General features: G+C 36.9%; 1 protein-coding gene across 4 annotated transcripts in view; it reads left to right on the plus strand.

Annotated features, from left to right (window-relative positions):
• The window catches only part of LOC150102972 (transmembrane channel-like protein 7), a 482,602-nt gene that overhangs the window by 279,465 nt on the left and 188,910 nt on the right, over window positions 1-14,227 (plus strand). For all 4 annotated transcript variants that reach the window (XM_090398586.1, XM_090398588.1, XM_090398587.1 and 1 more), the window contains exon 8: window positions 5,651-5,801. In XM_090398586.1, the coding sequence (XP_090254712.1) occupies window positions 5,651-5,801 (151 nt within the window). The remainder of the gene's footprint in view (window positions 1-5,650; window positions 5,802-14,227) is intronic.

The following is a 14,227-nucleotide window of genomic DNA, read 5'->3' on the forward strand; positions in this document are numbered from 1 at the left end:
GGATTGGTTAATCCTCAAACACTCCATAAGGGCTGCTATCCAGGATGGGGGAGGGGGGGGAATCATCAGCAATTCATTCTTTGGATATGAGGAGAAAATGTGCAAGAGAGTTAGTGGTGATTGTGGGAACAAATGATTTAAGTGGACATAAGGAGAATGTAAGGGGGGGGATGTCAGAAGGTTATTGAGGGGAGTGAAAGACAACAGTGTAGTGGGAAAGGTTGTCAGCATGATTTCAAAGTCTGACAATGATGAGTTGAGATGGAGAATCTATACTGGTAGCGCTGGCTGAGGAGAAGGGAGTGCAGTTTCTGGATGTGTGGCATATATTTCAGATAAGAATGGAATTTAAACAGAAGTGATGGATTGCATAGCAATGACTGTCGTGTGAGTGAACTGAAAGAAGCTGTTGCTAGATTAAATATGTCGTGTGTGATGCAAGGAGGTGAAGTGAGAGATCAGGAGAGTGGAATGGAAGTAATGGAAATGGTATGAGAAATGAAGAAAGAATGAGAATGCAAGTGGAAGAGAGAAATGGGGAGAGGGAGCCTGAATGGACATGGAAACATGTAGGGAGAGTGGATGTTGGAAATAGTAGTGAATGTGTCTATGGAGATGATTAGCATAGAAATTGAATAGATTAGATCAGGATGTGCATGACTAAGTGGATATATTGAATAAGTGTTGAGAAAGGTGATTGGACAAGGGCAGGTATGGTGGGAAAATCGCAACCAACAGGTGGCTTGAGTAGGACTGATTATAGACTTAAAAGTGAACTGCCATGTTTATTTACAAATGCCAGGAGTATTAGAAATAAGGGAGATGAAATTATTTCACTGATTGAGTTTATTCATCAAAAATCATTGGAATAAGATGGTATCCTGATGGGAATAGAAATGGAAGGGTTTTGCAAGTATAGAAATTATAAAAAGGCAGGAGGAGTGCTGTTGATCATAGCATGGAAATTATATCCATATAACGTGGACATAAAAGAGGGAAATAGTGGTAATGGTTTTGAGGCAGTTTGGTGTGAGGTGGTGATTGACAGGAAGAGATATTTAGTTGGATGTTACTATAGGTAGGGAATATGGAGGGAGGTGATGAAGAAATGTATAAGCAACTTGCATTAGTGAACAGGGAAGGATGATTATTATTGGTGATTAATTATAGCAGTATAGATTGGAATGAAGAGAAAGCTTTTGGGAATAAGAAAAAGAATTTCTTGAGTGCTTGAGAGCCAACTATCTTAGCCAGTATGTAAAGGAGTGTATGCAAGGATCGGGAGTTTAGATCTGATCATTTCATCAGAGGATGTAATTTTGAGTCGGGTTTTGCACTTCTCTCCAGTGGATGAGAAGTGCAAATGATCATGAAGTTGAAGTGGTCACTGGATTTGGCTAGTCATATGAAGACTTCTGTGAGGAAAGGATATGTGTGGAAGTACAAGGCTGGTGAATGTGGTAAGCTTGAGGCAGCTTGAAACTATAGCATGGTATAAAGAATTCAGTGAAAATGAAACAAACACCGCTGAGGAAACAAAGAAATACATAACAACATTATGTATTCCAGAGGTCAAAAGGATAAATAAGGTAGGTATAAAATGGAATGAATGAGGAGGTTAAGCATGAAATCTGGAAGAGGGAGGCACTTTGGAAGCAGCACGAGATGAATAATGACAATAATCAGTTGCATGAAGAATATAAAGAACAGACCAGCAGAGTAAGTTGGTAATGACAGAAAATATGCACTGCAAGCAGAAATTAACAAATCAGGCTAAGAAAAACCATCGGGAGTTTTTACAATTTGTGATAAGTAGAGAGAAGAAGAATGATTATGGTAAGATGATATTAATGGATGAAAGTGGGAGATTGGTAATTGCTGCAGAGGACATAGTTGAAGTATTCAGTGAGCATTCATCAGGATATTTAATCTTCAGTGTAAAATGAGAAAAGATTTAATGGTGCTCAAGCAAGAGGTAACATGAGTCACAACAGCAAATCCTGAAGGGGTGGAAGGAAGGTGAAATTGTTCCACTTCACAAAGGTGGTGATAAGACTAAGGATACAAATTATAGTGCAGTCTGTATTTATTTCTGGGGTTGTGGTTAAGGTATTATAGAGGTTGATGAGAGAGAGGATACAAAAGTGAGTTGATAACAGTGGTATTCTTTATGCTTGGTCAGCATGGGTTTGTTAAATGTAGGTTATGTTTTACTAACTTGCTTATGTACTATAACAAGGTGGCAATTATATTGGACAAGGGAGATGCATATGTGGTATACTTTTATAATCCAATTACAGTAAAACCCCGTTTTTATGTTCCTGCAATTTACGTTTTCCTGCCATTTACGTCATTTTCCATTGGTCCTGTCTTAAGGCCTATTCTTACGATATATTGTTTCCCCCCCATTAACAACTTGATGTGGACGTTATTTCCTGTGATTTGAGTTTTTTTTCTCCGGTGGCAATACTGATTTTCAAATCAATTTCTGCGGAAATCTGCGCATTTCTGTTCCCAGATGGTGTTGCTTTCGGCTATAGTTTCATTTCCGCCATCAAGGTGACTTGCACACTTGCAGCAGTAATGTAGTGATGAGCGATACCGTGATTTTTCAATCGCAGTACAAATTGATAATGCAGAATTTCTGCTACGTAAGTTAGCGTGTGAAGGATTATCCATGTTAGTAACATGGAGAAAAAAAGAAGGAAAGTGTATTTCAGTAGAAGAAAAGATGGCAATTCTGTGACGTGTAGATTGACATGCCGGAACACATGTGCATTTAGCAAAAGATCCTGGACTCTCCGTGTCCACTTTGAACACAATAATAAAAACGAGGTCAAGCATTGAATTCAATGCAAAGCAATCTGGTGCTATGTAAAAAAAAAAAAAAAAACAAGCAACAATGTAAGTAATTGTAAATTCATTTATTTTCAGTAATTAAAATTTGTAATCTAGTATGTAGACTCACATACTAGCAGTAAGTCATCTTTTAGCCTTTTTTTTTAATTTTTTTTACATTTTCAGCTATTTACACTTTCCTGCTATTTACACTTTTTTCCATCAGTCCCCTGAAAAGTGTAAAAAAAGGGGTTTTACTGTATATCCAATCTGTATATCTGGGGTTGTGGTTAAGGTATCATAGAGTTTGATTAGAGAGAGAAAGAGAGAGAGAGATTGGATACGTTATGTTTTACTAACTTGATTATGTACTATAACAAGGTGGCAATTATATTGGACAAGGGAGATGCATATGTGGTATACTTTTATAATCCAATTATATCCAATCTGTATATCTGGGGTTGTAGTTAAGGTATCATGGAGTTTGATTAGAGAGAGAGAGAGAGATTGGATAGAAAAGTGGGTTTGTAACAGTGATACTCTTTGTGCTTGGTCAGCATGGGCTTGTTAAAGGGAGGTCATGTTTTACTAACTTGCTTATGTACTATAACAAGGTGACGTTGTATTGGACAAAAGAGAGATGTATGTGTGGTATACTTAGATTTTCTAAAGGCTTTTGATAGATTGACACTCCACAAGTTGTAACTAAACTGAAACAAATGGGATTGGATGCTAGATTAGCGAGTTCGATAGGTAACTGGCTCTCAGATAGGTATCACCAAGTTGTGTATAGGGGTGCAGTATACCAAAAGAAGAAAACCATTAGTTGTGTGCAACAGAGATCTTTTTTGAGACCATTGTTATTTAAGTTGTATATTAATGATATTGGGATGTGTTTAAATGGTGATATACAACTGTTTGCAGGTGATGCAAAAGTGGGGGATGTACTCTTACAGGATGACTTGAACACACTGTATGAGTGGCAACAGTATGGAACTGTGAATTCAATGTAGCCAAGTGTAAGGTTCTGAAATTTGGTAGGCAACAACGGGATCCAAAATATATATTTGGCAGGGAAATTTTGGAGGAAATTGAGGAGATAAGCAACCTTGGAGTGGTGGTGGTTGACAAGGATCTGAAATTCAGTCATCATAGTGCACAAGTTGTGAAGACATCACATCAGATTATGGCAATAACGCAGAGGACCTTAACTTTGTAGAAATAAAGAGGTTCTGGTTCCATTGTATGAGGCCTTGAGACCTTGTATGGATTACTGTACACATATTTGGTCCTCTGGTTTTGATGGTGATGAGGATATATATTGGAAATGGTCCTGAGAAGACTGACTAAGGTGGTAACTGATCTTTCGGATGTGGGTTGTGAAGACAAATTTGAGTGAATGAAATTTGAGACATTTAAGTTGATTTTTTGTTTCGTATGGTGATTCAACGGCTATGAGCCCCTTTTACGGGGAGGTACAGCACTATCTCAGTCCCCCTCTATTCTTATCTGGGCTCAGGACTGGCATAGCTGACAAATCAGACCTATGGCTGGATGGACCATCTTAAGTATTCCTGACTGTAATCTGTGTGTGTTCATGGGGCCAGTTTGTGTGTTCTGGGGGATGAAAAATCCAAGTTTCCAGGTGAAAAATCCCCCTACCTCCTTATGAGACTGACTAACTCACCTTTCATCGAAAGAGGTTCCTCACATCACTGACAGGAATTGATCCCAGGTCTTTCCAACCAAAGGGTTTTTTCTATACCGACTGAGCTACGGAGTAGCACCCTCATACTATTAATAATAACATATGCAAAAATAGATGTGAAATATTTTATTTTGTCTGTAAACTTACATTTGCTTAGCTTGTTGATGTATTGATAAAAACAGTGAAACAAAATCCTGACTGCTACATTATATTGACTATTCCAGGTTAAAAAGAAAAAAAAAGCTATATATATTGTAATCTGCATAGGTATTCCAAATAACTTGAAACAAGATCATTGAATTAAAAATAATAACTACTCAGCACTAGTTTCTCTCATTACTAGATGTTGAGCAGTAAATTTCACAGGACAGGAACACAGTTTATTATCTAATTCATTTTTGAAAATGTATACCCTCTTATTCCAAATCCTGTTTTCTGTAAATTGATAATGGAAAGTATTATAGTGAGCATCACTCTTTAGTAATTTGATATGTACTTTTGGGGAGGGGGGGGGATTATGATAAAAAATTTAATTTCAATAATTAAAAGTAGTTAATTTGAGCATTTCCACCCAAAAATGTAAAACAACAAAAATTAGAACCTTTCAGGTTATTTAAATCTTTTTTTTTTTTTTTTTTTGTGCTACTCACAAAATGTAAACCTGTAGTTCCAGTTGTAGATTATGGATTCGATAATATGTTGACTCTTCTCTAGAAAACAACCATCCAACTTTTTCAGGCCATCTCAGGCTTCTGGGAAGTAGAATGTCAGTCTTACACCAGGTTAATAGCCATCCATGCCATAGTGGGATTCATGCCCACAGTATGTAGATGCTAACCATCCAGCCAACCAGACAGGCCAACAAACTCTTTAATCAGAAGAATGGATTTAGTTTCTCTGAACTACACTTTACTGTGGTCAGTCAGAAATCGTTTGCAAAGTTTATAATTAAGCTCCTACATCTTGTTGCTGTAGAAATCTAATAAAAGAAACTTTGATTTAATTTAATATTTATGTTTTGTAACAAATGAAGTATATATTATTGAAAAGTATCAGTAGAATAAAACTTTATTTTGAACAGTTTCTTATTATTTTATTATTCAGTTTAGCCAAGTCATATCGTTTAAATTATATTATGTCTACAGAAGGTGTGAAAAATATATATGCAATTAAAGTATTTTCTGCATGGGATTACACTATTGAGACAAAAGCTGCATCAAATTTAAAATCCCGAAGTATTTACTATGAACTGAAGGTAACGTTCCTAATTGATTTTATATGTTTATATTTTGATTTTTCTTTTTGTCTTAGATTTTATTATTTTATCATATAGATTACTTTATACTTATTCCCTGTTTTAATCTCTACACATGCAGTTTAAACGATTTTGAATTTATTTTGTACTACAGGTGTTAGTTGCAGAATATAAATCTGTTAGCATAATTAATTAGAAACAAAAGTTTGATCCTGTGAAAAAGTAAACAATTATTGATTATTAGTAATTATTGCTGGCTTTTAGAGCTCTGATGTAGCATTAAGAACATAAGCAAACTGTGCATGTATCCTCAGTTGTCAGAAAAGCAAGACACTAAAGCTAGCAATTGCTATAACTCTATGTTTTAAAGAAAGATAAAACTAGCCACTGCTCATAAAAACTGCCATTGAGGTTTCCAAATACTTAGCAGCAGCCATATACAATAAAAATGTCAAGTATTATGGAATAAAAAAGATACTTTGCAGCTAATTGTGCACAATTTTTAGCAAAGAAGCCAAATTAAATATGGAAATATGATAACTAATAATTAAGGAATTGACAGCATACACTAGAAATATAAATTAAAACAACTTTAATAAATACTTTCCGATATTTCGGCAACATCACGTTGCCATCTTCTTGAGAACTTAAAATTTGCTGTTATGTAGTACTTGCATGCACCTGTTCTTTATTTTAAGTTCCCAAGAAGATGGCAACGTGATGTTGCCGAAATATCGGAAAGTATTTATTAAAGTTGTTTTAATTTATATTTCTAGTGTATGCTGTCAATTCCTTAATTATTAGTTATCATGTTTAACTAGCATATAAGCCTTTCAACAAGAAGGAATAAATATGGAAATAGGTAAGAGACTAAGCAAAGCTGGTATGGTGGATAACTATTTGAATAAACTGAAAGGGAATAAATGAAAATTTATCCAAAACACTAAACTGTCGATATATAAGATAAGTCTTTCTCACAGCTTCATTTCAAGCTAGTTTTAACTTATGAATCTGAGAATTGGGTTAGAAATAGAATCAGTCAGATACTGGAGACTGCAGATATGAGCACTCTGAGTACATTTAGGAGTAAACAGATGACCCCGGTTGCAGAGTCATATTAAAAATGAAGTCATTATATAGGGACATGTGAGATTACTGCTAATCTAAGGTGCTAGAACATAAATAGAATGAAAGAGGAAATGTTAGTAAATGAGATGGTTGTCAGCCATCTGTTGGAACACTCCAGAAGAAGACCAAATTCTAGGCAAATTGATTTAGTTTATAGTGCCTTATAAGACCAAAAATGTAAGATCTGATAATATTATAGACCAAACAGATAACACATTCATTCAAAAAATTAATTAATTAAATAAATTATTTTAAATAAATTCAGTATCATTGACCATTCTTGCACTCACCACTCTATCAGGCAATGCATTCCATGGTTCAACCACCCTTTATGCAAAGAAACCACTCCTCACCCTCTTTCTCACAGCTTCCTTTCATAACTTCCAGGGATGGCTCCTTGTCATCACTCCTTTCCGCCTTTCTGTCAAGTGAAAGAACTCCCCCAATGTCTATCCCGTAACTGCCTCTCAGCGTTTTAAAAGTCTCGATCATATCACCTCTCCTTCTTCTATCTACCAAACTCTGCAGTCCACATTCCCTAAGTCGATCCTCGTAACTGACATTGTACAGTCCTGAAACCATCTTTATTATCCCCCTCTGTACCCTTTCCACAGTTAATTTATCCCCTTCAAATCCTGGGGACCAAATTTGAGAACAATTCAGGGGAAAGACATATACTGCCATTTTTTTTTGGATTTGCAAAGGCATTTGACAGGGTGCCACATGATACTGCCATGGGTTCTGATCAGGATCTTATTCAGTGGAACAATAACTCTTTTATATCTGCAGGTAAGCGTCCTTCTCAGTATTGCAGCAATCCGCTGGGTTACCTTCACCACCTTTGCGATATGCTCCCTGAATTTTGGTTTTCTATCAATCATCACCCCCAGATCTTTTGTCTCCCCTACTTCCTCCAGTACAGCTACCCCAATTGAGTATGCAGCCTCCCTTCAATATATCCCAAACTTCAAGACTTTACATTCTGCTTCATTAAACTGAAGCTCCCCCAATTGAGTATGCAGCCTCCCTTCAATGTATCCCAAACTTCAAGACTTTACATTTTGCTTCATTAAACTGAAATAGTAATCCCCATTCATTTACCCATCTGTCTAGTTTATTCAAATCCTCTTGCAGTGCTGCCACATCTGCACTATTCCTAATAACCCTTCCCAGCTGTACATCATCTGCACACAACTGAATATCCCCCTGGATTCCATTGACAATGTCATTGATATATAGATTAAACAATACAGGTCCCAGTACTGAGCCTTGTAGGAACCTACTTGTCACTTTCTGCCTCTATGATATTGTCCCACCATATACAACTCTCTGATACCTATCAGACAGCCAATCCTGGACCTATTTGACTAACCCAACATCTAAACCCATGTACTGCAACTTAAATATCAGCTTATTGTGTGGCACCCTGTCAAATGCCTTTGCAAATCCAAAAAAATGGCAGAATATGCCTTTCTCTTGTCAAATGCTCTTGTCACTTTATTATAAAAGGCAATCATATTACAAAAGCAAGAGCGCCCCTTAACAAATCCATGTTGACTCTCACAGATAACATTACCCTTATCTGCCTAATGATATATATGGTCCCTCACTAGCTTCTCCAAGATCTTAAAACCTACTGATGAAACACAAACTGGTCTATAATTAGACACTTCCAGTCTGCTATCACCCTTATGCAATTGCACTATCTTACTCTTCCTTCCATTCCTTGGGAACCTTTCCTGTAGCCAGACTTTCATTTAAAAGCCAGGTCAATGGAGCACAATCTCTCAAAACTCACAGTGAAATACCATCCAGTCCCACAGCTTTACTGACATCCTAGTATTTGGAACACGCTTGCACCTCTAAACCTCGAACCTGCCCTATCCCTCTAGTATTAAAACTTACTTCTCCAGGATGAAATACTCCAATAAATTGCTCTTTGAACAACTCCACTATGTTCTCTGCATTAGTCACTCTATTCCCATTTTTATCCCAAATGTCATTCTTCCACAATCATTTCTCCTCCTACTGGCCATATAGCTACAAAATTCCCTAGGATTTTTGGATCTTAGTGAGTCTATTCTCATATTCCAGTTTCGCCTTTCTTACCATATTAGTCACTCTCCTGGCCTGAGTCTTATATTCTTCATGCATCTGCTCTCTACCTCTCTCTTTATAACTGTCTGGGTAGTGGCCCTTCCCTTAATGCATAACATTAGACATATCTGCAAGGAGAGATACTGAGATAGGAGTGTTGGTAGCTTGCTCCACCTTTGCAACGAGTTGCCCTGGTGTTGTACCACCTTACCCCAGTCCTGAAGATACTTTCAGGCGCAAACTTTGTTTGCTCACACTTGGATAAAGGATTAAACTAAATTTATTATACTCTAACCAAGTGGAAAATAAACTTTCAACATCTTTCTCTAAATCCAGAGTAATTTATTAAAAAAGGGTGGCACACCAATTGGCAATTCCTATAGGTGGAGATGACCTGCAAATGCTTCTGCCTGATATCTCGACTTGGGCCTGGCTCCCACTGAAGAGACCTCAATAAAGGTCGAAACCGGTCTGGGTAGTGGCCCTTCCCTTAATGCATAACAATAGACATATCCGCAAGGAGATGTGTTTTGCATTAAAGGAGATACTAGGATAGGAGTGTTGGTAGCTTGCTCCACCTTTGCAACGAGTTGCCCTGGTGTGTACCACCTTAACCCAGTCCTGAAGATACTTTCAGGCGCAAACTTTGTTTGCTCACACTTGGATAAAGGATTAAACTAAATTTATTATACTCTAACCAAGTGGAAAATAAACTTTCAACATCTTTCTCTAAATCCAGAGTAATTTATTAAAAAAGGGTGGCACACCAATTGGCAATTCCTATAGGTGGAGATGACCTGCAAATGCTTCTGCCTGATATCTCGACTTGGGCCTGGCTCCCACTGAAGAGACCTCAATAAAGGTCGAAACCGGTCTGGGTAGTGGCCCTTCCCTTAATGCATAACAATAGACATATCCGCAAGGAGATGTGTTTTGCATTATAGGAGATACTAGGATAGGAGTGTTGGTAGCTTGCTCCACCTTTGCAACGAGTTGCCCTGGTGTGTACCACCTTAACCCAGTCCTGAAGATACTTTCAGGCGCAAACTTTGTTTGCTCACACTTGGATAAAGGATTAAACTAAATTTATTATACTCTAACCAAGTGGAAAATAAACTTTCAAGATGTTTGTGATTGTCTGTGAAAATACTAGTATTGGTGGTGGGTGTATATGGTGTTGGTGTAGTTGCTGTTTGTTGTAGTTGGTGGATTGAGTGGTGGGTGTATATGGTGTTGGTGTAGTTGCTGTTTGTTGTAGTTGGTGGATTGAGTGGTGGAGACAGAGTTGTAGAGTAGGTGTCCTCCCTCGATGAGTCCTTGGACTCCCTGGAGGTGTCAAGTAATAATTATAATAATATATCTCCTCCACAATATTTTCTTTTTTTTTGCAGTTCATACTTAATGATACTACTCATCCATCTAACTCCTGCCCAAGTTACCCTCCTGACCTTTATACAGTGTGATATTGCTTCCTCCAGATAGCTCTTGACTATCCTCCCATTCACCATGAACATTCTTTTCTTACTGATCTTTGAAGGTACTGCTTCAAACTACCTTCTAAGTGAATCATAATCACCTTCCTTATAGTAACACATATGTCCTTTCTTAACTGGAATTTCTACATATTTTGTTACCTCCCAAATCAAGATCACTTTCCCCATTTGATGGCCAGGTTATGGACAATCTTCTGACTATATAACAAGATCCGACACTCTCATATCCCAAGTCCCTTCATTCACATTCTGCTTCAAGTAATTATCTCTCAGTAAGTGTAAATTCCATTTACTTGCTGTCATGTGACTTTCTTCCTGCCATTCTCTGTCTCTGAAGTGGAAGTCCCCCATAATAATTACCCAACTTGCATTCATTACACTAATATACTGATGCATGTCTTCCACATCATTCCTGTCATCCCCTGGCTTATAGCAGCAACAAATTTTTTATTTTGTCCTATTCACCTTGATCTCACACCATATTGACTCAAAAGAACTGACATCTGCCCAACTGATCTTGTTGACTGCATTCTGTCTACTATCATCAACAGTTCTGCATCTCTGACAGGGGATGGAGTACTGTTGATGTGTCCTGTCTACTCTATCCTTCCTGAAAATACTAAATCCATCACATTCTATCCCTGTGACTATGTCATCTGCTGTTAGCCAAATCTCACTAATGCCTATAACTTTTGGCAAGGTTGCCTAACCAGTACTCAAAACTCTTCCGTCTTATTCCTGATACTTCTGGCATTAGTATATAGAAACTTTAGCATCCCCTTGGGCCCCCAACCACCTTAACATTCTGAGTTAACTATCCATTTGGCATTGTTGCCTGAGAGACTAGATTCTACATTTTTTGTTCATTCACACACACACCCATTTGCTTCATGGGTGCCTTCACATGCATGCACACACACACACCTTAATTTCTTTAGTTTTCCTCATTTGTTGTATAATGAAACCTGTGGAGCATTTATGACTGAACATACACATGTAACCACAGTAATAAGATTTTTTAATAAGTAAATATTTCATCCTAAGTATGTCAGAGGCATCTCTGTCATTCAGAGATGCCTTTGACATAAGGCATGGGAATCCTACGGGCTTGTTCTTGTCTAGGTTGATGTGTGGGGAAGTGACTGACGATTTTTTGTTGTTTTTGGATTGTATCCATTTTGTATGGCTGTATTTTTGATTATTTCCAATTCTGAAGAATCTTGGTTTAAAGATTCTTCAGAGGAGCAGAATCTGTGGATCCAAAAAAAAAAAAAGAACCAAACCATAGGATCCATTGGAAAAAGACCAAACGTCTACATAGATCTCTATATAAACATGAACATTTATATAAAGAAAGTGCTGAAGCCCTACATCACAGACCCAGTTTGAACCGTAATGACGTTCTTACTATTCCTAAAGTTTGGAAAATTTCATCATAAATTGTGTAAAATCATTTATATATGTTATTTCATTTTAATGTAATCTCCTCCCCTCCCCCCAGATATATTTTAATTTAAATCTATAACATGCTACTGCATGCATAGAGGGATTCCATTGTAAGCATGCACCCTAACTGTATGTAATTCCTAGTATTGTTTGAATTAATTGTACTGACGATGTCCTGTGATACTTAGAATGAAATATTTACTTATTAAAAAATCTTATTACTGTGGTTATGTGTGTATGTTTAGTCATTCCTGATTTTGCATTTCCACACTCTCAGTGAACAAAGCTCTCTTGACACCTAACTCCAAATCCATGTAGGTGCAGGCCATCAGCATTATACAAATTTTTCCCTCCATCAAACTCAGACTATACGTCCACAAACTCTACATCATTCCTTTTGCACAACCTGTGTATTGATTTATTAACTATTATTGCTCTCCTTCTCAAGTTTGCCTCTGTCATAGCATGGCAGCAGATCACAAACTTCACCATGTTGCTTTTCTTTTTTTGCATCTTCCCCCCATACAATATTTCTCAGCTCACTGGTTCCAGTCAAAACAATTAATTCCTTCATCTTCCCTTTCTGCATTCTGACAGAATTATTAAGTAATTCTCTCATGCCAATTTTCTCACCAGGGAAACAAGATTTTGTAGCACTTTCATAAACTCCCCTTATCATGGAATTGCTGTACATAATTATTTGCTTATGCTGATTCTCTTGATTATTCTTACTTTTTTTTTTTTTGGCTTCTGACCTCTTTTTTTGTTGTTGTTGTTGTTGTTTTTAGTTCAACTGATCTCTTGCTCTTTCTTCAGCCTGTCAGTCTCGCACTTTATCCTGTGAAGGACTACATTCAAGCACGCAATTTCTTTATTCAGGTCTTTTGTGTTCTCCTGAATTTCTGATGCTGCAATTTCAATAGTATCACTGGTATTTACATTTTTTTGGTCTTATATCAATGCTTTCTACTCTGCTATCATGTAATTCATTCTCTCTGTGTTCACTTTCAAAGCATTTATTACGCACACACTCTCACCAGTTTCGATCTCCTTCCACAAATCTTTCAGCCTTTTGCAACAAGTACATCTCACAGATTTTACACTGCACAAAATCACAGATGAAAGTGCTGATGAATTAACTAACCCATTCAAGGGTTAGTTAATGAAAGTTCAGTTATTTTAAGGCCAGATGAAAGATTACTGTGTTACATAAGGATGGCTGGAAAGATGTGCTTCATCATCCTCACCTAAATAAAATTTACTGTCTCACTGTCTAGTTTCTGTTTTGGGAAATAACTCATTAAATGACCTCACATTTTTTTGTCATTTAGTGATGAATGTGTGTGTGTTTTCATTCATGCCCCTTTTTTTTATAGGAAATTGTTTCTGGCTGAATGTTATGTGACCTATTGTCAGCAGGATCAACAGTAGAACATGTATAACCCAGAGTTTGCCCAAACATTTCAGAAACACCCTGTGTATATATATATATATATATATATATAAATACAGGGTGTATATCTATTATATGCATGTATATATAGAGAGAGATAGATAGATGGATAGAATCTGTCTTACTAGGGTGGCATTCATAGGATCTTTTTTTACCTCCTTAATCATCATCACTACAACATGCTGAGTACTGATGGAGGATGAATAGTTTGCTTCTGGTATGCATAGGAAGTCACTGTCATCAATCTATGAGAGCAATTTATGACGAGAACAACAAGCCTCAGCTAACTGACCAGCAGGAATTAAACTGCTGTTATTAACATTCATATTTTATTTTTGCATTAAAACAACAAACCAAAAAAATCATATAATAAGCTATTTCTTAACTGGTTATATTTCACTGGATTTCATCCTAAGAGCACAACTATTTGTTACAGTACATACACAATTAGTAGAGAAAACAACTCCAACTATAACAGCCAAGAGACATAAACTCCTAATTTGGTGGCCTCTAATGTTAAAGAAGTTTTTTGTAATTGTTGGGTTGAAGTCAACTTCAATCCAATGATGATTATCTCCAATTTATTTGCAGATTAATGCAGCCATACTTGTTGCCTTTATAAAGAGGGATAATAACCTCCCTCTCTTTACTTGTTAGTGTGCTCTTCAGCATCCAAGTAATCCTCTGAGCTATTTTGCCAACTCTTGTAATATGTCCTCTGGATTTCAGTTCTCTATCCACCATCACCACTATATCCCTAGCCTCATCAATTTCCTGTAAACTAGTACTATCAATATGATACAAAGTGT

This window comes from Typopeltis vanoorti, chromosome 9, assembly GCF_054136105.1.
Source record: "Typopeltis vanoorti isolate ZY-2024b chromosome 9, IOZ_Tvanoo_1.0, whole genome shotgun sequence".
NCBI classification, from domain to species: domain Eukaryota; kingdom Metazoa; phylum Arthropoda; class Arachnida; order Uropygi; family Thelyphonidae; genus Typopeltis; species Typopeltis vanoorti.